Below are 24,199 nucleotides of genomic sequence, written 5' to 3'. Positions count from 1 at the left end.
TGGGGAAAAAAGGGGGGGCGATCTGATCGCTCTGAGTGCCCTTTGATCTGTGCTGGGGGCTGCAGAGCCCACCCAGCACAGATCACCTAAAACAGCGCTGGTCCTTAAGGGGGGGGTAAAGGGTGGGTCCTCAAGTGGTTAACAGACATTCATCTGCATATCTGAAAATCATCTGAAGATCCATCCTGGTGGATCTGATCTGCAGATGAATGTCTGTTAAACAAGGTGTGTATGATGATCTGCAGATATCATAGAATATGAATGCATTTTGCAGGAACAGATCTTTTGCAGATACTGATCTGTTGCATGTGTACAACATCTTTGTGTGCAGCATCTTGCAAAGATTTCTATCTGATGGGGAGTTCAGCTCAATAGAATAGACTGTATAGGTATGGCTCTCATACTACATGGAAGGTGGTAAAATTGGTCTGTGATCTTGCCTTTTCCAAAGACTTTTATCTCAAGTATGTATGTAGCATTAGACTGATAGCAAAGGAAATAAAGTCTGAAAGGAATCGCGCTTCTGCTGCCCCTATTGTGATGTTGCCCTCTGTGCCATTCCGTTTCAAAACATACCTCACACGGGAAGTGTATTTGGTATATATGTACATACTGTATAGTCTGGTGCCTTATTTGTACAGTTTCACTATTAACTTCATAAATTTAATTACTTCAACAATTTAGTATTCTAGTCTTTTTTTATTATATCTGGGATGTCTTCAGGGCCTTTTTGTTCTGACATATTTTGGTGAGTTATGACAGAATTGGAGGCCTAAAATTCTTGGAAAAAATAAATCCAGGCAGAAATGCACCACCAAGGAGGTTAAGACTGACTTGTCAGCAGGGCTTTGGAGTTGGAATTGGAGTCAAGGAGTCGGAACAATTTCTGGATACCTGGGGTCTTTTAAAAAAAAAAAAGTACCAACTCCTAATAAATTTAAACTGTAGTTAAAAGAAAAAATACAGTCTAAGGTTTTATTTCTCAGATAATAGTCATCATAAACAACTTGCAGTAATAGCAGAGCTTAGTCGACAAAAATGAAAAATAGTTACTTGTGCTACTGCAATAAACGGATGTTTAAAAAGTGTCTGATTGTGACTTTTATATATACCGTATATACTCGCATATAAGCCAAATTTTTGTCCCCAAAAAATGTGCTCAAAAGTCCCCATTTTGGCTTATATGCGAGTCATGTACTTGGTCCACACATCCCAGCTGTTTCCATGCCCGCAGATGGTGTCTGCGGTAATAATAACTGTCCCGCGGGCATGCTGTTGCTACACTAGAGCGGAGTGGAGAGAGAAGCATGTTGTGCGCACTGGGGATCCCCGATGTGCCCTGTGTCTGTGCCTGCCCCCCCTCGCAACATGGTGTTGAGTGTGCAGCTATAGGATAACCGACCTGTGTCCCCGTTGCGGCAGGTGCAGGGATTGAAGCATACCGTGCGCACTACGGAACCCTGTGCCCTGTATCTGTGCCCGATTGCGGCAATGAGATAACTGACCTGTGTCCCCGTTGGCAGGAGCAGGGATTGAAGCAAACCGTGCGCACTACGGAACCTCGCTGTGTTGGGTGTCTGTGCTCGCCCCCTCGTGATATGATGTGGAGCATGTAGCAATAGGACGGCTGACCAGTGTCCCCCCCCCCCCCCCCCCATTGTCGCAGGAGCGGAGAGCAACATCACGTGTTTCGCCAGGGATCCCCGTACCTCTCTGATGGGCTGGCCGTGTCTCATATCTATGACGCCATCTAGTGGCGTCTTGAGGCACAATAAGAGACGCACGGAGAAACTAAAGAGGGATTCTCGGCACTCCATTGCTCTCTCCACCGCAACCATCACAACAGGGACACAGGTCAGTCATCCTATTGCCCCACACACCGAACACAGTGGGGATCCCCAGTACACACGGTATGCTTCTATCTCTGCTTCTGTCACTACGGGGACACGGGTCAGTTATCCTATTGTCACATGCCACACATCATGTTGCAAGGGCAGACACAGGGCACGGGATCCACAGCACCGCATGGCATGCTTCTCTCCCCACTCTGCTCCACTGTAGCCACACGGGACACAGGTCAGTTGTCCGACGCGCTCCACACCCCACACCATGTTGCAAGGGGGAGGGGGGCTGCCTGGCATAGACACTGACACACAACACAGCAGGGGTACCAGTGCTGCAAGGCATGTTTCTCTCACTATTTACACTGTCCTGATTAATTAAGGTGAAGAGCTGCAGAAAGATTGGCTAGGAGTTCAAAATAAATACTTCCTCAAACAGGCAACGACTGATTAAAAGCTGCTGGTATTAGGAGGATCTTTACTACCTGAGCCTGCATCATAACTTTGCCTTATGGCATCTGTTCCCCTGCTATTTACATCATCTGGCTATTTATGCTGTGCCCCTTGACTATTTACCCTATACTGGGGAGGGGGCTATACTGGGGAGGAGGTTTATATGCGAGTCAATGCCTTATTTCTGAGGTAAAAGTTGGGGGGTCGGCTTATATGCGAGTATATATGGTAATAAATACCAGTAACTTCACCTCAGCATTAAGGCTGCATACACACATCAGACCAGTTTGAAAGATCACAGACCAATTTTACCCCCTTCCATGTAGTATGAGAGCCATACCTACACAGTCTATTCTATTGAGCTGAACTCCCCATCAGATAGAAATCTTTGCAAGATGCTGCACACAAAGATGCTGTACACATTCAAAAGATCCGTTTCTGCAAAAGATCCGTTCCTGCAAAATGCATTCATAGTCTGATATCTGCAGTTCCTCATACACACCTTGTTTAACAGACATTCATCTGCAGATCATATCCACCAGGATGGATCTTCAGATCTGCAGATGATTGTCTGATCTGCAGATGAATGTCTGTTAAACAAGGTGTGTATGAGGATCTGCAGATATCCTAGACTATGAATGCATTTTGGAGGAACAGATGTTTTGCAGGAACAGATCTTTTGCAGATACTGATCTTTTGCATGTGTACAGCATCTTTGTGTGCAGCATCTTGCAAAGATTTCTATCTGATGGGGAGTTCAGCTCTACAGAGTAGACTGTGTAGGTATGGCTCTCATACTACATGGAAGGGGGTAAAATTGGTCTGTGATCTTTCATTTTCTAAAGACTATGGTCTGATGTGTGTATGCACCCTAATAAGTAAATGTGTCACTAGTAGGGATGGTCAGTGAGATGCAAAAAAATAATCTTGAGTTGATGCAGGTTTATGCAAATTCATGCATCTTTAAAATGGTTGGCCAATCAAATTCCACCTGTGCAGGATTTGATTGGTCCAAATTCAAACTACATTTCATTGCATCTCATTGACATTCCCCAGTCACTAGTGAGACATCCAGCTGAGTTGTTGACAAATGCAAAAGTAATATTCCCATATCCTTTTAATATGTATTTTACCACTTCAGCCTTCAGTCGTTTTCACTTTATGCATCCGAGCAATTTTCACCTCCCATTTATTAGCCTATAACTTTATCACTACTTATCACAATGAACTGATCTATATCTTGTTTTTTCCGCCACCAATTTGGCTTTCTTTGGGGGGTACATTTTGCTAAGAGCCACTTTACTGTAAATGCATTTTAACAGGAAGAATAAGAAAAAAACGGAAAAAATTCATTATTTCTCAGTTTTCAGCCATTATAGTTTTAAATAATACATGCCTCCATAATTAAAACTCATGTATTGTATTTGCCCATATGTCCCGGTTATTACACCGTTAAAATTATGTCCCTATCACAATGTATGGCGACAATATTTTATTTGGAAATAAAGGTGCATTTTTTCCGTTTTGCATCTATCACTATTTACAAGTTTAAAATAAAAAATTTGTTAAAAATATTTCATCTTTACATTGATATTTAAAAAGTTTAGACCCTTAGGTAAATATTTAGATGTTTTTTTTTTTTATTTACATGTTTTGGTTTTTTTTAAACATTTTATTTGGGTATTTTTGGGAGGGTGGGATGTAAGCCATAGTTTTATAATGTAAATGTGTCTTGTTTTATTTTTTTCACTTTTAGTTGTAGTTTTACTTTTTGGCCACAAGATGGCGGCCATGAGTTTGTTTACATGACGTCACTCTAAGCGTAACATACGCTTAGAGCGACGCATGGGGGACGTTACAGCCAGAAAAAGCGCAGCTTCCGAGAGAAGCTGTTGCTTTTTCAGCGGGGGAGAGGAATCGGTGATCGGGCACCATAGCCCGATTCACTGATTGCCAGGCTAACGAGCCGGGGCCGGGAGCGCGCACATGGCCTCCTGGGCGTAGCTAGTACGTCCAGGAGGCCAAAGTAGTTAAAGAGACACTGAAGCGAAAAAAATTGATATAATGAATTGGTTGTGTAATACGGATAATTTCTAGAATTTTAGTAGCAAAGAAAATATTCTAATATTTTTATTTTCAGTTATATAGTGTTTTTTTTTTTTTTGTTTTTTTTTTTATAACATTCTCTAATATTTGCAGTTTAGGCACTACTCGGCATTCTAAATGGGTTCAAAAGTTTACTAGCCTGCTCTGGAAAATCTTCTCTGCAGAGGGAAAAAAACATACATTGTCTTTGATGCTGGATACACACGTTGCGTTTTGCCGCGCGATTCGCGGGATTCAATTATTTCCAACATGTTCGGTCGTGTTTCGATGGATACAGCCATCGATTTTGCATACTTAATATGCAAAATCGACGGCTGTAACCATCGAAACACGATCGAACATGTAGGAGATAATGGAATCGATCCCGCGAATCGCGCGGCAAAACGCAACGTGTGTATCCAGCAGTAAAGCTTATCTCAAGTGTCTGGCAGAGTTCTCTGCGACTTTGAAAGTCGTGGAGCTCAATGGCTAATTTGAATAGATAACTGGAGGTTCTTAGCTCTTCTTTTACTGGAAACAAGATTAGACTGTGTCTCTGCTGCTGCTGTTTTATTTCTTAGCTGTACTACACATACAAATCATTAGATCATAATTTTTTTTCTTTTTCGCTTCAGTGTCTCTTTAAGCACATTACAAAAGGTATTTTAGGACCGAAACCCACTATGAGTACTTTCTAAGCGCTAGTGATTTGAAAAAGCTCTTTCTAATGCAATGCTATGGAGGCTTTTTATAAAATCACATCGCTCAAGTGGGATCACACCCATAGCATTACAATTAGCAAGAGCTTTTCAAATCACAAAGCGCTCAGAAAAGCGCTCCTAGTGGGTTTCTGGCCTTATATGAGCTGTATAGAGTACTTACAGTGGCTTACAAAAGTATTCGGCCCCCTTGAAGTTTTTCACATTTTGTCATATTACTGCCACAAACATTAATCAATTTTATTGGAATTCCACATGAAAGGCCAATACAAAGTGGTGTACACATGAGAAGTGGAACGGAAATCATACATGATTCCAAACATTTTTTACAAATAAATAATTGCAAAATGGTGTGTGCGTAATTATTCAGCCCCCTGAGTCAATACTTTGTAGAACCACCTTTTGCTGCAATTACAGCTGCCAGTCTTTTAGGGTATGTCTCTACCAGCTTTTCACATCTAGAGACTGAAATCTTTGCCCATTCTTCTTTGCAAAATAGCTCCAGCCCAGTCAGATTAGATGGACAGCGTTTGTGAACAGCAGTTTTCAGATTTTGCCACTGATTCTTGATTGGATTTAGATCTGGACTTTGACTGGGCCATTCTAACACATAGATATGTTTTGTTTTAAACCATTCCATTGTTGCCCTGGCTTTATGTTTAGGGTCATTGTCCTGCTGGAAGGTGAACCTCCACCCCAGTCTCAAGTCTTTTGCAGACTCCGGGCTGGTGCACACCAAAAACCGCTAGCAGATCCGCAAAATGCTAGCAGATTTTGAAACGCTTTTTCTTCTTTTTCTGCAGCGTTTCAGCTAGCATTTTGCGGTTTTGGGAAGCGTTTTTGGTGTAGTAGATTTCATGTATTGTTACAGTAAAGCTGTTACTGAACAGCTACTGTAACAAAAAACGCCTGGCAAACCGCTCTGAAGTGCCGTTTTTCAGAGCGGTTTGCGTTTTTCCTATACTTAACATTGAGGCAGAAACGCATCCGCAATCCAAAATCTGCAGCAGCCCGGGAGTATGCGTTTCTGCAAAACGCCTCCCGCTCTGGTGTGCACCAGCCCATTGAAATACATTACCCTAGCGGATCCGCACCCGCAAGCGGATCGCAAACCGCAGCAGAACCGCTCTGGTGTGCACTAGGCCTCCAAGAGGTTTTCTTCCAAGATTGCCCTGTATTTGGCTCCATCCATCTTCCCATCAACTCTGACCAGCTTCCCTGTCCCTGCTGAAGAGAAGCACCCCCAGAGCATGATGCTGCCACCACTATATTTGACAGGGGGATGGTGTGTTCAGAGTGATGTGCAGTGTTAGTTTTCTGCCACACATAGCGTTTTGCATTTTGGCCAAAAAAGTTCCATTTTGGTGTCATCTGACCAGAGCACCTTCTTCCACATGTTTGCTGTGTCCCCAACATGGCTTGTGGCAAACTGCAAACGGGACTTCTTATGCTTTTCTGTTAACAATGGCTTTCTTCTTGCCACTCTTCCATAAAGGCCAACTTTGTGCAGTGCATGACTAATAGTTGTCCTATGGACAGAGTCTCCCACCTGAGCTGTAGATCTCTGCAGCTCGTCCAGAGTCACCATGGGCCTCTTGATTGCATTTCTGATCAGCGCTCTCCTTATTCGGCCTGTGAGTTTAGGTGGACTACCTTGTCTTGGTAGGTTTACAGTTGTGCCATACGCCTTTTATTTCTGAATGATCGCTTGAACAGTGCTCTGTGGGTTGTTCAAGGCTTTGGAAATAATTTTGTAGCCCAAGCCTGCTTTAAATTTCTCAATAACTTTATCCCTGACCTGTCAGGTGTGCTCTTTGGACTTCATGGTGTTGTTGCTCCCAATGTTCTCTTAGGGCTGGTGCACACCGAGCGGCTTTTTCAGCGTTTCTGCAGCCGCTTGCGGCTGCGGATGCGCTTGGTCAATGTATCTCAATGGGGTGGTTCACACCAGAGCGGGAGGCGTTTTGCAGAAACGCATACTCCCGGGGTGAGGCATTTTTTGGATTGTGGATGCGTTTCTGACTCAATGTTAAGTATAGGAAAAACGCAAACTGCTCTGAAAAACGGCACTTCAGAGCGGTTTTGCAGGCGTTTTTGTTACAGAAGCTGTTCAGTAACAGCTTTACTGTAACAATATCTGAAATCTACTACACGAAAAACTCTTCACAAAACCGCAAAATGCTAGCTGAAATGCTACAGAAAAATAACAAAAAGCGTTTCAAAATCTGCTAGCATTTTGCAGGTCTGCCAGCGGTTTTTGGTGTGAACCAGGCCTTAGACAACATCTGAGGCCATCACAGAGCAGCTATATTTGTACTGACATTAGATTACACACAGGTGCACTCTATTTAGTCATTAGTACTCATCAGGCAATGTCTATGGGCAACTGACTGCACTCAGACTAAAGGGGGCTGAATAATTACGCACGCACCACTTTGCAGTTATTTATATGTAAAAAATGTTTGGAATCATGTATGATTTTCGTTCCACTTCTCACGTGTACACCACTTTGTATTGGTCTTTCACGTGGAATTCCAAAAAAATTGATTCATGTTTGTGTCAGTAATATGACAAAATGTAGAAAACTTCAAGGGGGCCGAATACTTTTGCAAGCCACTGTAAATAGACTAAAAAGCCCTCTATTAAGAAGCAATACTAAATGTAATTTTGCCTACTTAAAACAGAAGGTATTTGCGATAATTCTGCTGTAATAGAACTCACAGCTGTCAGGGTATTCCTTATTTAACAGTTACAGCTTTATCCTAAGTTTAGTTAAAGCGCACCTTTGATGTACATACAAATCACAGAGGTATGCTAGGCTTAAAATTTAAAATTCCTCAATACATTCTTCAGGCTCTAAGGCTGTTCGATAACAAAAACCATGTCGTTAAAGGACTTACGAGGTGAAATCTTAAAAGTCAAATATCTGTATGCTCATTTAAGGCACGGAGTCCGTGCCGTTCCGCCGGGTCCCCTGCGCTCAATAGCCCCCCGGCTGGGTCCCGACCGCTCGGCCCGGGTCGGGCTCTCTTGGCTGCACAAAGATGGCTGCATGAGCCGGCCGCGGCTGCGCAGTCCGCTTAGCCGCGAGTGCGGCTGCACAGCTCTAGGGCCAACCCCTCGATCCACGCAACTTTTAGTGTGGATCGGGGGGGTTGGCCCTAGAGCTTACACATTTTATTTGGTTATTTTTGGGAGTGTGGGAGGTAAACAGTTAATTTTAAATGTTATTTATTTTTTAAAGTATGTAGATGTAGTTTTACTATTTGGCCACAAGATGGCCTCGCTCGATTGTGTGTTTCTTTTTTTTTTTTGTTTGTTTGTTTGTTTTTTCTCTCTTCTCCTCGTTCTCCTTTTCCTCATCCTTCTTCTCTTATAGGACATGATTTTTTTTTTTTCTCGTTCTGAAAGATCGGGGCTTCTCAGAGAAGCTGTCGGTCTTTCTAACGGGGACTTAGATCAATGAATGGGAACTTCGTTCTCCGGGCTAAAGGGCAGCGGCACGGCAGCACACGGTCGTGTGCACACGCAGCAGCCTTTTGGACGTAGTAGATACATCCAGAAGGCTAAAATGGTTACAATACCGCATTCGGTATTTTAGACTTGTGTGTGCTAATTCATCAATATTTTCACAGGTGCAGTAATTTACTGAAGCCCATTGACAAAATCCTTGTTCGGTAACTGTTCTCTGTGCTGTGAGGCCATTACAATAGAAAAGAGGCATCCCCAACATCCTTTTAGATGTGCATGTTATACTGCCTCTGCTTGCTCTGAATCTGTTTTGACTCTGTCCCATTAGTCTTAACATTTTATTGCCACAGCTTACATGAACTTCCAAGAAACATTACACATGCCCTGCTTACATGATTTTTTTCCCACTAGCTCCACTGCAATTCAAGCAGGCACTGAAGGGGTTACACTACTGAAGGGTGGCAGGAAAACATCTTTTGTCCTTTTTTTTTTTTTTTTTTTTTTTCTTTGCTTGCTGCCTGGGGGTTAGGAAAACTAGACCCTTCCGCAGAGATCACATAGGAGACTGGGGCTTGAAGAGGAGAGAAAACTGTCCCTATTGGCTCTCTGAGGCTATCAGTCAGAGGGATATCCACACAGAAGGCATTCAAAGCTGGTTACTGACAGAGGAGAGCTGGAGGTAATCACCCCACATGATACTGTGTTACTGAATGCTGTAACATTGATGAATTGACATTTACTGACATGTAAATCAGAATCATAATCAGAATCATTTTATTTATCGCCAAGCACGACTTGGTCGTGCCCGGAATTGGGCTTGGCACAAGCAGGTACAGAAAAAAGGACAGGCAACAGAGATAACAGAAAGCATACATCAAGCATAATGTAGTACAGTGGTGGTACACAACAGAGAAAAACCTTGTAGTACAGTGGTGATACACAACAGAGTAGTACAGTGGTGATACACAACAGCGAAAAAACCTTGTTCGCAGTAAATATGTAGATCTGCTGTGCAGACATGCTTAAGGGACGGTTCTGGTTAGTTGAGGGAGAACGGTTCTGGCTAGTTGAAGACTAGGCTGATGGGAGGATGGTGCGGTGGTGGAGGGGGGTGGGAGTGAGTCTAGAGAGTTCAGTGATTTGACCGCTGAGGGGAAGAAACTGTTCCTGTGTCTTGAGGTCCTGGTGTAGATGGACCGATACCTCTGGCCCGAACGGAGCCGACTGAAGAAGCGAGAGCCTGGGTGTGAGGGATCGTTAGCGATCCGCAAAGCTCTGGAGCACAGTCTGGTGAGGTATTTACCGCACAAGTCTGTAATTTACCTTACTGCTTGGTTATTTGAGCTTTTTATGCGGTAACAGCCTTGATGAATTGACATTTGCTCGGTTAAGTGCTGTTTTTAGCATTACCAAATGTGGTAATGCTTGTTGAATTGAAGCCATTGTATGAGCTGCTTTCCAGTGCATTGTTCCACATCCTTGCAGAAAATGGCACTGGTCTTTCCATATCAGATATAGAAAAGACATTGCTCTTTCTCCGTGAGGGCGCGGGGCTGCGTGCCAAACCTGGCTGATATGGGGATCTGGTGAATCTTATACAGACAACTTCCTGGTGTTTTCACTTTGGCAATGACCGGTCAGAGTGGCAGACGGAGTAGAGTGGAGCTTTTTGTTCCCAAAAGCAGATACTATCTTAATATAGCTTTAGTGATGAAATGTCTTTTATGTTACAGTACATCCTTTCAATCCTCACGATTGTTATATGTAAATAAGAGAAGTCTGTAGAGTCAGAAACATTGAACATGGAGTCTTAGTTTTATACAGACTCCACGGACCTGCTTGTCAGATAATTATATCATCAGAGTTGGAAAGATTTAAGGGGAATTGCAAAAAATGTTCTCGTGGTCCATTATTATTTGGTAATCTAAATTTATTTATATGCTTTCTTAACAGTTAGTATGTAAAGAGTTGCAGCTCCCACCTAGTGAATTTCCTTGGTCTGCAGAACTGGTTGATATATCAAGTCACTCAAGAGATGCCTCATCTGCACAGGTAACTGCAAAAATCTATGTTTGTAAAGTGGGCAAACATAGGGTTCTTCCACACAGTATGCAAAGCAGCATTGTTTGAATCTACTTTTTTATGATATATAATTATTTTTTAAATTCTTGCAAACCATTGAACGTGAATACTCTGTTGGTACACTTAAAGGGAACCAGAGAGGAACGGGGGGGGGGGGGGTGAAAAAAGAAAAAGATTTTATACATACCTGGGGCTTCTTCCAGCCCCATAAGCCTGAATCGCTCCCACGCCGCCGTCCTCAGCTTCCTGGATCCGCCGGTACCGGCCCGTCACTTCCGGCGGACGCGGCCAATTGTCCGCATCACAGGGGCTCCCTCCATACATGTACGCATGCGGCTGCGCAGTTAGCAGCCACATGCGTATCTGTATGGGGAGAGCACCCTGTGATGCGGAGAATTGGCCGCGTCCGCCGGCCGACTTGCCGACTCGCGGCAATGACGGGACCCGGTGGCGGCGGATCCAGGCAGCGGAGGACGGCGGCGTGGGAGCGATCCGTGCGTATGGGGCTGGAGGAAGCCCCAGGTATGTATATTGCATCCTCTCTGGTTCCCTTTTAATAAGCAGGCAATACATAAATGAAGAATCCTGTCGTTTTAAGCCATGAGCATAAAACTCACTTGCACCTCAAAAATGTAAAATGTTTATCGTCTACAGTGAATTGTTGGTGCACTTGAAAAATAAAGGTTCATCCTTTTAATTCACCTTCTCAACCATACAACAGTATGGTAGTTCCCATCGCAAATGCAACATTGTAAAGTGCCTTAGCCCCATTTATCAAGCCAGATGTCTAGTCAAACACTGTAGTATATCTTTACACAATTATTATGTCAAAGAATCACTCACAAGCACTCTGATAGGTTCACATTTATTTATAAATGTGTAGGTGGATAGAGTACAGTGATTTTGTGGTTGTGCTTCACCTTTTATAATACTTCCACTAGCTTATGAAACATGGTTTTAGAAATGTGCTCCCTTTAAAACACAGTAGCATCAGTTAGGTTAGGAACAGATCTTGCACTCAGCAGTCCTCAAAATTATTTAGTCACATCACAAGACTAATCGGGGGATAGGGAGGCAGTGTTACAATGTGTATAAAACTCTTCCCCTATTTTCTAATTGGCCTGTTAGTCCAAAGTCCACCCAACAGTGACTCATAGTAGATGGGGTTCTGTTTATTAAAGCTCATGGATAAAACAGTTTCCGCTGCTTGTTCTTTTCTTATAGCAAGGTCAATGATCAAGGCTTTGCAGTAAATCGTGGATGTAACCTGTGGTGTCCATATAAGTTATTGTATTTTAAAGTCAATGGGAATCTATTTAAAAAAAAAAAAAAAAAAAGTTTTTTTTTAAGGGACCCGTGATAATCTGTCCCCATGCCTTTCTCTGACATCACTCCTGCACCCGGAATCGCTGTTGAAAATATTTGTCCAGGTCGGTCCAATATAGTATGAACAGGAGGAGGCAGAGCTTATTTCAAAAGATCTGCCTCTCCTCCGTCGCCTCTGCCTCGCTGCAGGGCCGCACAACTCAGCACACAAGTGATTCCCCCCACCTTTTCTCCCCACCAGCAGAGCTTTCAGTTGGTGGGGTCTGATCGCCCTCCAGATGTTTGTTTATTTTTTTCTCAATATTTTTATTTATTTTTAACCACTTTAGGATCCTTGGTACGCATATCCACGCCCCTTTAAACTACACGTACGGATCAGGGGGGTAGATATGCGTACTGCTGCCTTACCGTTGCGTTCACGGTCCCCACAATCCACCGCCGCAGCTCCCTCCATCTGTGATCAGGATGTGAGAATCTTTTGATTCTCAATCCCGATCACCGTTCCCGTGTCTTCGGAGAGCTTGTTAACGTCACATAAGCTCTCAGACCCCATACTTCCGTGTTCGGCTGTGTTCTATTAATAGAAACGCGGTCTCAATAGCACCCTCTTGTGGCCAAAAAGTAAAATACACCTATTTATGCCACTATACTGTTTTCCATAGAAAGTTTATTATTATTTTATTACCTTTAACCCCTTCCATCCCTGCCCCACAGTTACAGAAATAAAACACTTGTTAAATTTTTTTTTTTTAAAAATGACATTTAATTTTTTTACATAAATAATTACCTTAGGGACTTTTCTAATACGGATGTCATGAGAGTATATTTTTCAAAAAAAGTTCTTGTAATAAGTGAAAAAGTATTAAAAATCCCTAAATGGAAAAATGCTCCTTCATTTCCAGTTAAAATATTATCACCATACATTGTACTAGGGACATAATTTAAACGTTGTAATAAACCGGACAAATGGGCAAATAAAATGTGTGGGTTTTATGTACCAAAGCACATTTTATTTTAAAACTATAATGGCTGAAAACTGAGAAATCCTCTTTTTTCTTTTTTTTCCTTATTATTCCCTGTACAATGCATATAAAATAAAATAATTCAGAGCAAAAACTACCACCCAAAGAAAGCATAATTTGTGGCGAAAAAAACAATATATAGATTATTTCAGTGTGATAAGTAACAATAAAGTTATCGCTGAATGAATGGGAGGAGCGCTGAAATGTGAAAGTTGTTTTGGTTTTTAAGGGAAAAAAAACTGTGATCCTGAAGTGGTTAAATACTTTTTTTTTTTTTTTTTTTTTAACCCCCTCCCTCCCCCTGTCGGCCTATCAGCGCGATCGGCTGTGATAGGCTTCAGCCCATCACAGCTGATTGATTTCCTGCTCTGGAGGGGACAGCCGAGTGACACTGCTGTTCCCTGTACAGCGCTGCCTTAGATCGCAGTGCTGTACTGAGTAAATAGGTGGCAGTTTCCGAGCCTACCAAGCGGAGATGCGAGCGATAACCTGCAAAACTAGCCCCAAGGACTTTACGCCAATTGGCGTTAGGCGGTCCTGGGACTGTAGATTCTGAAAAAAAATAGATTTTCAGAAATCAAAGAAAAAAATGTTTTTTAATCAGAATAACCTGACAGTTTGCTGCAGTACACTTTTCTATATATATTTTGAGTTCTACATATACATTTTAAAGCAAACTTGTGTTCCATCACTGTAGCAGCATACACTTGAAAAAGTCGCAAGCTAATTAAGGTGCGACTTTAAATAACGATATTAGGCCCGGTTCACATTAGCGTTTGCCAACGGAACCGGCGGTACGGATCCGTGGGCCGTTCCGGCGAACGGACAAAAAAATGCTGCAGGACCCAATTTTCCAGACCGCTTCGCTCAGCGGAATGGAACCGGAAGGTTTTGAAGCATATAGGAACCAATGAAAACGGATGTTTTACAGCACACTGGTTGTAAAACGAACCGGTTTCACCGGATCCAGCTGGCCTGATCCATATGTCCGGTTCCATAAAACAACGCTAGTGTGAACCGGGCCTTACTGGCAATATCAGTAAATAACAATTTAAGCGCAATGTTAAATAACAAAAACAGGTAATTAACGATTTTATTGCGGTATTACATTATAAATAAATTTACCGATAATGTTGAACCTAACTATAACCTAACCTCTCCCTACTCTCACACAAACTCTCCCCTGGTGGTGCCTAACCATAAGACCCCCCTGGTGGTACCTAACCCAAGACCCCCCTGGTGGTGCCTAATCTTAACACCCCTTGATCCCTGCTACCAATAATATGATACATTTCTATTTAATTGCAGCCGTCTGCTAAGTAGCGTAATGAGTTTCTATATTATTATAAATAACAATTTTGCGCACATATATTGATAAATAACAATTGCTCCCTTTTTGGCTGCGACTTTTTCAACTGCTCCTCTGTAGAAATATGTTATATATAGGCAGCACAGTGGCATAGTGGTTAGTGCTGCATGGGTTTCCTTCGGGCACTCCAGTTTCCTCCTATATCCTAAAAACATACAGATACGTTAATTTGCTTCTCCCTAAATTGGCCGTAGACTATGATACATACACTACATGATACATGCATAGACCTATGACTATGGTAGGGATTATATTGTGAGCCACTCTGAGGGACAGTAAAGTGACAAGACAATATACTCTGTACAGCGCTGCGGAAGATGTCGGTGCTATAGAAATACTAAATAATAATAGTTATGCGGTTTCGCCACTATGTGTCCAATTACTGTTATTAAAGTGTACCTGAGATGGGGCAGGAGAGAAAACTTATACATACCTCCAGCTTGATCGCTCCCTTGACAACCTCTGCTGCCTCCCCGTTCGTCCACAATTTGCCCCGGTAAGTTGTCCAGTCGGGGCCAGTCTGGCCACACGCGCTCCCACATCGTGCTACCGCGGCCTGGAAGCGTTCTGCACAGTAGCAGGGGCAGAACGCTCCCAGCGAATGGAGCATGATGGGGCGTGCATGCGGCCAGGCCGCACATTCGCAGTTGACCCCAGACTGTCAGACTTACCGTAGCAAATTGTGAATGAATTGAGAGGTGGCGGAGGACATCAACGGAACGATCAGGCTGGAAGAAGACTTGTGTATGTATACATTTTCTCTCCTGAGCCATCTTCGGTTTACTGTAAAGGAAACGTCCAGGATGAATAAAAAGTAAAAGTCTACTTACCTGGGGCTTCCTACAGCCCCTTGCAGCCATCCTGTGCCCTCGCCGCAGCTCCGCTTCTCGCCGGTGGTCCGGAGTCCCCTCCGGTACAAGAGGCCTACTTGTGTTCCAGCGTGCAGCTCCTGTAGTCGCACTGACGTCATCCGGACTGTGCTGCGCAGTAGTTCTGCGCCTGAGCAGTACAGTCCGGATGACGTCAGTGTGACTCAGTGAGCCGCATGGTGAAGCGCAAGCAGATGCCGACCTGGTGAGGTCAACATCTGCACTGGAGGGGACCGGGAGCCACCGGAGCTGCAACGAGAGCACAGGACAGCTGCCAGGGGCTGGAGGAAGCCCCAGGTAAATAGATTTTTACTTATTATTTATCCTGGACCTTCCCTTTAAAGCGGACCTGAACTCAGAACTTCCTCTCGTCTCTAAAAGATAAGCAACAGCATAATACCCTTTTAAAGAAAAACATTTTTGTTAGTTTATAGAAATCCTGCACTAAATCTGCAGTGTGTCTACTTCCTGCTTTCATGGAAGCAGGCATAGGGTTAACATTCTGTGTTTACAAACTTGCTGCTCTGCCGGGGCTGCCAAGATTCCTGTTCTGACGCAGCTGAGAGATCAATTTACACTTGTGATTGGTCACAGATAATAAACTCTAAATACATACAGGGTGGATTTCTCTTTGTCTTCCTTCTGTCATATGCAAGAATTCAGGTCTACTTTAAAGATATAGTTTGTGTTTTTCTGTACTGCTCTGTATTTCTTCTAATCTTTGTTTTGATACAGCCAAGCACTTACACCAGTTAATGTTTTCAATGTCTTTCCTACCTTCTGCTGCAGTGGGTAAGTACCGTAAGCTCTATTCAGACTTGTTGATTCCTGCGTTTGTAAGATGGTCACCTACCTATCCTATATAATTAAACCCCATGTGTCCCTCCGTCATCCTCCTGTCCTTGTGTTTTGGCTACTGCGCATGTGTAGCCGTTGGGACAGGAGAAGGACGGGGCCAGGGGGAGCAGGTGTGTGCACATGGCGGTTAGCATGCGCGCGGCATATGCGGCAAGAGCCTAGCGCCCATTTTGTAAACGGGCCTTAGGCCTAGTCATTTATAATCTACCATATGTGTCTGCTAATAAAAAAAAACCTAACATAACATTCTAGCACTGGGACCCTCTGGAAGTTTGTATGGATTACGTGAAATCAATTCAATTTCAAGTGTATTCTGGTCTCGTCATTCTCTTGCATTTGGAACTCAATTATATGTTTCAACTAACTACAGTAGGGATTTGTTTGACCACTTTGGTACCAGCTATTTGTGGCCCGTCAAGGACCAGAGACCGCTGGTGTTAAAAACTGGGCCTACCGATGTCACACCACATGGATCTGCCACTACCGCTGATTGCGCCACTCTCCCGTCGCTGAAGCTCATTTGCTCTGCCGTCTCTATGACAGTAGAGCTCCGTGAGACGGTGATCATTGGCTCCTGACCCTGTGATCATTGTGAGCCAGTGAGATTGGCTAACAGTAATCATGGGGTCAGGTGCCAATGAAACCGGCTCCTGACTGGCTCATGGAGCTTTGCTGTCATACTGACAGCAGGGCTAGTGAGCTGTAGCAACAGGAGAATGGCACAAGAGGCAGGTCTGTGCGGCACAGTAATTGAAATCTACGCCCTGGCAGGAATAAACAGGCATAGACTGGATGTAGATTTCAATAACTGCAGTCCAAAAGCTGTTAAAGAGACTCTGTAACAAAATGTTCAGCCTTATTTCTTCTATCCTATAAGTTCCTATACCTGTTCTAATGTGGTTTGTCTTACTGCAGCCTTTCCTAGTTGCACAGTGGCTGTATTATCTCTGTTCTAAAATCTAATCTTCTTTCCTTTGTTGGCTGAGGCAGGAATGTGCTGCTCTTCTGTGATAGGATAGAAGTTATACACACCCTCTCCAGGCCCCCTGCAGGCTCTGTATGAGTCACAGACTGAGCTTCTCTCATAACACATGCTGGTTCGCAGCCATGTCATTTGTTTGTAAACCCTGCCTAAAACTGGCAATTACAAGCCAGGATTGCAGCAGGGAGTGGCAGAAACGGCACAGAGGGGCCCAGGAGAACATAATGAATAGAATGGTATGCTTTTTATTGTAAGAATTTTAGAGTACAGATTCTCTTTAAATTATGCAATGTGAGTTGCATGTTTCTAGAGCACAACCCTGGTGCACACCGAGGGCTCGTTTCCACTATCGCGAATCCGTATTCGTCCAACGCATGCGGATTCGCACATGTAATGCAAGTGGACAGGCCTGTTTCCACTGTAGCGTTGTTGAGGTGCGTTTTTTTTTTCAGTGGTGAAAAACCGCACAAAAGAGCCGCAGAATTCGCCTGCGAGTGGAATGCATGCGAATCGCATACAATTTCCCTATTTAATAGGGAAATCGCATGCGGTTTCCCCATGCGTTTTTTTGTGGAAACGAGCCCTGAGAATTTGGTGTGCTGATAGCTGCAGATAGCACTTTTTAATTTTGTCCACCCTTATAGAAAAGTGGTCAAAATGATGATGATTCTCAATTGGAAATCAAGATCTTCTTGAAACGCAACCCAGGCAACAGCTAATCATACCAGACTCAAATACTGCAGAGGTGTATACAGAATAATATGTAGTCATTGAGCCTGGACAGTTGATTTTTATTTTTCTTCAAGAGATATTCTATCAGTATGTATGGCTTTCTCAGCTTCACATGTCTCATCATATTTTCTTATTTTAGTCAATTTCAGTTATGGCAGCTACTAGTGAAGGATCAATCCGTTACTGGCCAAGTCTGTCACATGAAGAGCTTTATACAGAGACTTACACTGACTTTGGAGGTGCACTTTGTACATTCCTTACAGCTGTAAAGGTAAGATTGTTTTCTAATGACAACCTTTTTTTTTTTTTTGAGAGGGTGATGTCTAAGTAAAGCTCCATCAAAGCATCCCTGTCTAACCTAACCAAAACAAAACAATTAACGCATCCTAGCTCTTCTAGCCAGGCATTTGTGTTGCAGCCTGCTCTACATTCTCAGGTACTTTTGAAGCAGTTAAGGTTTCCTACCATTTTAAATTTAACATTAAAGGGACTCCGAGCACCTCTCATGGGCATGCCTTTAAGCCAGACTCCTTCCAACAAAGTCATGCTATGACCCCCCGGGAGGGGTGACCCGAAAGTTATAACATAGCCCAGATGGCAGCCGCGATTTTTAAATTGAAATCGAACGAAAACTATTTGATGTAGTACTGCGTTTCAGGCATCAAATAAAGAGGAGAGCACAAGCTACAGAAATATGGGATTCTGGGTTAGAAGAGGGGTTAAGTATCTTAACCATTTATTTCTACATGACACATTTAAATCCTGGCCCCAATTTGTTAATGAATTCCGTGTACCGACTACAGCTCGCCTGCAATATTTTCAACTCCGCCATGCTGCTAGATCTCAATTTGGTAGTCTTGAGGTTGCTTTACGCCCGGGCATTGTTGAATCCTGGTTGCTTAATAAGGACCCTGACAAACTAATCTAGATTTTACTCTAATTTGTTGGTAGCAACCTTTAGCTGTCAATTGGCCAAGGTCAGATCAAACTGGGAGAACTGGGGTGTGGAAATTTCCTCTGCAGAATGGGCTGATTTTGAGAACTACATGAAGACTGTAATTAGCTCTAGAGATAAACTTATACAAATTCGTTGGTTCCATCAATCCTATTACACTCCCCAAAGGATCTCTAAATTTTCAGTAGATACTTCTGATGCATGCTGGAGATGTGGGCACCGTCCAGGCGACTTTAAACATATGACATAGGACTGTACGGTGATTCAGTCCTTTTGGAATTAGGTGGTAACTTTCATAAATTATGAGCTCAGTATTCATGTGGTCTCCTCTTATAAAAATTGTATACTAGGTATGTTGGATGATGTTCCTTTAAAGGGACACTGTAGGGGGGTCAGGGGAAAATGAGTTGAACTTACCCGGGGCTTCTAATGGTCCCCCGCAGACGTCCGGGGGGGACCATTAGAAGCCCTGGGTAAGTTCAACTCATTTTCCCCCAACCCCCCTACAGTATCCCTTTAAGTAATAGGAAAAAAATATTAATTCGAGTACTGTTCTTCTATGCCAAGAAAACGATATCTATTGAGTGGAAATATTCTACTGAACCTTCATTGTCAAAATGGAAACTATTAATAAATCTGTCGCTTCCATTCTATCAACTTACTTGGCTGATAAGAGGGTCTAATACTAAATTATCTAGGGTCTGGGGGGTATGGCTCAATAGTGTTGGCTCAGTTAGTGATAATATGGATATTACACCTCATGCTCTTGATTCCTTATAAACATGCCTTTCTCTCTTATTGCTTTGTATGTTGCCCTTTTGATGGATGAGTATTCATATATGCTTATATCTCACCTTTGTATTGGTAATAACTCTATGGAAATAACATTTTGATGATATGTATTTTAACATCACTATGCACTGTCAAGTAATTATTGGGTTATTGTTATAAAAAAACAATAAAAAGACTTTAAAAAAGAAAAAGAAAAAAAGACTAATTTCTAAAAAAAAACAACAACAAAAAACAAATGGCAGCAGCGATCAGAGCCCATCAACCGTAAGCTCTGTTGATGGGGAGAAAAGAAAAAAAGGGTGGGGATCCATTTGTGTGAGCAGTTTCATGGCTCTGCAGTGAGCTTTTAAAGCTACAGAGCTCTGAATCGTAAAAAATACCCTGGTCCCTGGTGGGGGGGGGGCTGTGGTCCATAAGTGGTTAAAAGGAAATTAATATGTCAGCCTCCATATCCCTCTTGTTACAGTTGTCCTTTAATACAATAAAAAAACAAAAATGGTGCAAAATAGGCTTCATAAAAATAAATAAAGTATACATACAGTATATGAAAGAACAGTCTCAGCAATTGTGTTTTGCAGTCAGCTAACAAGGCATAAGTGGATCAGTATGTACATGGATATGTATCCCTGTCTATTATGTATTCATGTAAAAAAGGGCACAATATTTGTAAAATTGCCATTATTCTACTACTTCATTCCAAAGTAAAATACCCCCCCAACCTTAATCTACCCCTCCCCCTGCCGTGATTTGCAGCAAAGGGAAATTTGCATATCTGGAAGGCTTAGCGCCAGTGATTAAATTTCCCTTCTTTGCTGTAAAATGCAGCTTTTATAATGGGCACCTATGGCGCAGCCCTTTTTCCTGTTCCGGTCTATTACACCTCATTATTTTGTTCTTTCTAAGGATTCTTTCACACTATAGTAATAAGGTTGTTGTGCATTATACCACAATACACAGCCTCTTTTGGTGCTGTCTGTTGTGACACAATGCACAGAGACTGGCAGATATAGTAGGGATGTGTTCTCAGGACATATTGCACTGAAACGCATTTGTGGGAAAGTCTGTTATTGCTTTTTATGCAAGATGAAATGTTTCTGTATATCAGACATTGTGTGATGTATTTTATTCACTGCACCACACATAGGGCCTGATTCACAAAGCGGTGCAAACTTTTTCGCGGACTTTTGCGCGCGCAAAGTGCCGCGATTCGCACCATCGCGGACTTTTGCGCGCGCAATTTGTCGCGAATCGTGGCAAATTGCGCACGCAAAAGTCCGCGATCGTGCAAATTGCGGCACTTTGCGCGTGCAAAAGTCCGCGAAAAAGTTTGCACCGCTTTGTGAATCAGGCCCATAGTGTGCATAAGCCATTAATGAATTATTGATGCTAAAACTTTGTCATTCCCTTATGCTATTTTAGCTGTAAATCTTTGACTCCTTTTTTCCAGACTGATGGCTTCATTCTGTCATCATCAAAGAACCAACTTGTTCGGTTAATGCCGGATTCTTCTGGAAAGATTAATCAGCGATTCCTGCAAGGTCAGGGCATGTTGTCTGGTATTGGCCGAAGAGTGTCCTCCCTCTTTGGCATATTATCGCCTGCAGTGGAAACCTCTGTAAGTTATGGCAGAGTAAATGTTTTTTCCTGGCTTTGAAATGTTTGTGAATTAGGCATGTTTGCTATTATTTTTTTTCTTTTTTACTTTCTGCTAACTAATGTAACGTTTTCAGTGTTTTAAAGTATTCCAGAGATGGATTACTTGAAGTATTTGTGACTTACCTCAGTTCAGCGGCAATCACTCCCAGTAAACTGGCTCAGTCGGCTCTTCTGCGCACATACGGCCCCTCCTTGCATACGCAGATGAGCCCGACTGGCGCTGCTGAGCCATTTACCGGGGCTGTTTGCGGCTGATCAGAAGACCGTGGGAGGACGGCATGGAACCCATTGCTGCTTATGGGGCTGGAGGAAGCCCCGGGTAAGTAACACATTTTTGTAGTACTCAGTCTCTAGTTTCCTTTAAAGCTAAACTCTTCAGGCAAATATAAAAGCCACATTTTAAAGATAAACTTCAGGAATCCATCTCGTTTCACCCACATACTGCATCCTCTTAGTGAAAAAAAATCTGCCAAATACATTACAGTTTTGTCATATGAAGTGTAATGTTTGTGCCTTTCTGCATTTTATCTTCATTGGAAGACATGCAGAGAGGTGCCTTCGCACCGTGGGGGAGCCATATGGCATGGTGATTATACATGTTAAATTAATTTACCATTGAGAGAACTAAAGATCCTGACTTAATTTAAAAGTGCATCTGTTTGTTTTTTCAGTGTGTTTTTTTTTTCCATGTGTTTTTGATAAGAGAAACAATTTGTAATTAACTGAATTGCATTAATATAAAAGCTCATCTATAGCCTTGAAGCGGGAGTGTCACCATAAAAATCAAATTTCAACAGCAAATGGTCTGAGTGTATTAAGTGATAAAGATGGTAATTAGAAACTTTCAAAACTTTTTCTGCTGTTATGGTTTGTAGTTATCACATACTTAACCACTTTCGGATTTCCCAGACGCTTAACTACGCCCCTATTGACTTAATGAGCGGATCAGGGGCGTTGATAAACGCCCCTGCCGCTATTGTGCTGTGCGGACACGATCGCGCGCGTGCACCCGCGCGCTCCCGCCCGCGGGTGCGCGCCCCCGTGCGTGCACATGCGCGTGCACCAGCTTCATTTATCTCTGGGTGGGATTGATGAATGGGAGTAATTACTCCCATCACCAATCAGATGCCTGTAACCATGAATGAGCACTGCTATAAGCCAATAGCAGTGCTCATTCATTTGTGAGGTTTATAAACAATGTTGCCAGCACTTGAGAAGATACAGTTACCTTGTAATCACTCCTGAGAGGATTACAAGGTAACTGGATCTTCTTTACTTGTATTCTGACTGCCACCTAGTGGATTTTATAAATAAACCAGGACTTATAAATAAATATACCAGGACTATATACCCCTGATCTACCCTGATCAACCCTGATCAACCCTGATCTAATCCTAGCCTCCATTGCTTTTTTTTTATGGTTGGAAATATAGAAATAGTGTATCTTTTCATTTTTTTCTCTTTTTTCTTTTTAAAATGCATAGAGAATAACATTATTACTAAAATAAAATATCACCCTTGAAAAGCCTAATTTGTGGCGAAAAAAAAAGCTATAGATCATTCACATGTGATGAGTAGCAATAAAGTTATCAGTGAATGAATGGGAGGAGCGCTGAAATGTAAAAGTTGTTTTGGTTTTAAGGGAAGAAAACCTGTGATCCTGAAGTGGTTAAAGAGAATCTGTATTGTTAAAATCGCACTAAAGTAAACATACCAGTGCGTTAGGGGACATCTCCTATTACCCTCTGTCACAATTTCGCCGCTCCTCGCCGCATTAAAAGTGGTTAAAAACAGTTTTAAAAAGTTTGTTTATAAACAAACAAAATGACCACCAAAACAGAAAGTAGGTTGATGTACAGTATGTCCACACATAGAAAATACATTCATACACAAGCAGCCTTCCTTTTGAATCTCAAGAGATCATTTGTGTGTTTCTTTCCCCCTGCAGCTATCTTCCACTGAAGTGTCAGGCTGTTTCTTCCTGCAGAGTGCAGACAGCTCTGCCTGTATGTAATTCCTCAGTATGTGAAAGCCCAGCCAGCTCAGAGGAGGATTTATCCAGCTTGTAAAAGATAAGAGAGAAGAGAATAGCTGCCCTAATCTAAATAATAGCAAACACGATGGAGGCTGGCACTTCCAAAGATATAAAGCTCTTTATTGTGACATCAATAAAAATGGCTATGCGGCGACAGCCCGCTGTTTCAGGTGTTAGCCCTTTCTCAAGCCGTTACAACCATACAAACATTAACACAAGTGACCCTTTAAATAGTACACATTTAGTCCCCCGACCAATGAATTTAAAATACCTACAGCCAATCAGTTCGCCAGCATCGCAGGACGGACCAGAGTGGAGACTGACAACCTAATATGTTAATCCGTCTTCTACACAAGAAGATCCGGATAGCGCTGTGTTATACACCAGCTTCATCACCTCTCATTGGCCAAAGAGCGTCAGGTGGTCATGTAAACAGATGACGTCACCGTGGAGCGCTGTACCAGCCTATGTAAAAGCAGCCCCATAATGCCTAGCGGGCCATGCCGATACTCATGCGGCCAAACGTAAACAATGACGCATGTAACCCCGCCCTCCAAGGCGGAGGCCAGCATACGTCATATGTAAACAAAACATCGTTGTACCCTAAAGGCAAACGATCACGCTGTATACGCGCTTACCACAGTAAGCCTCCTGCACAAAAACAACACACTCTTACCATACGCTCTGAAGCCAGGGCAGGATAACATACCACTCATTCTCCCCGATGCTGGAAAGCTGAAAGTTCTGTAAAAGAGCAAATAACAGTAAAAAACATGCATCTAATGTCCTCAACAGGAACATATCTATATACAAAAACCCAGCTCATATTCCTTGTTCAAACCCCACTCCCCTAACAAACCCAATTTTCTTATCCACCCAGCCTCCCTTCTAAGTAATTCCTTCAATCTACTATGTCTGCCCCTCCAAGAAGTTGGAACCCCATCGATGATTT

General features: G+C 42.7%; 1 protein-coding gene across 1 annotated transcript in view; it reads left to right on the top strand.

The window, feature by feature from the left end:
- The window catches only part of NUP133 (nucleoporin 133), a 175,379-nt gene that overhangs the window by 31,581 nt on the left and 119,599 nt on the right, over positions 1 to 24,199 (top strand). Inside the window, exons 4-7 of the mRNA XM_068231837.1 lie at positions 10,523 to 10,621; positions 17,949 to 18,080; positions 21,004 to 21,175; positions 22,010 to 22,042. Of these exons, the coding sequence (XP_068087938.1) occupies positions 10,523 to 10,621; positions 17,949 to 18,080; positions 21,004 to 21,175; positions 22,010 to 22,042 (436 nt within the window). The remainder of the gene's footprint in view (positions 1 to 10,522; positions 10,622 to 17,948; positions 18,081 to 21,003; positions 21,176 to 22,009; positions 22,043 to 24,199) is intronic.

Source organism: Hyperolius riggenbachi, chromosome 4 (assembly GCF_040937935.1).
Source record: "Hyperolius riggenbachi isolate aHypRig1 chromosome 4, aHypRig1.pri, whole genome shotgun sequence".
Taxonomy (NCBI): Eukaryota; Metazoa; Chordata; class Amphibia; order Anura; family Hyperoliidae; genus Hyperolius; species Hyperolius riggenbachi.
This window is presented reverse-complemented; position numbering and strand designations above follow the sequence as displayed.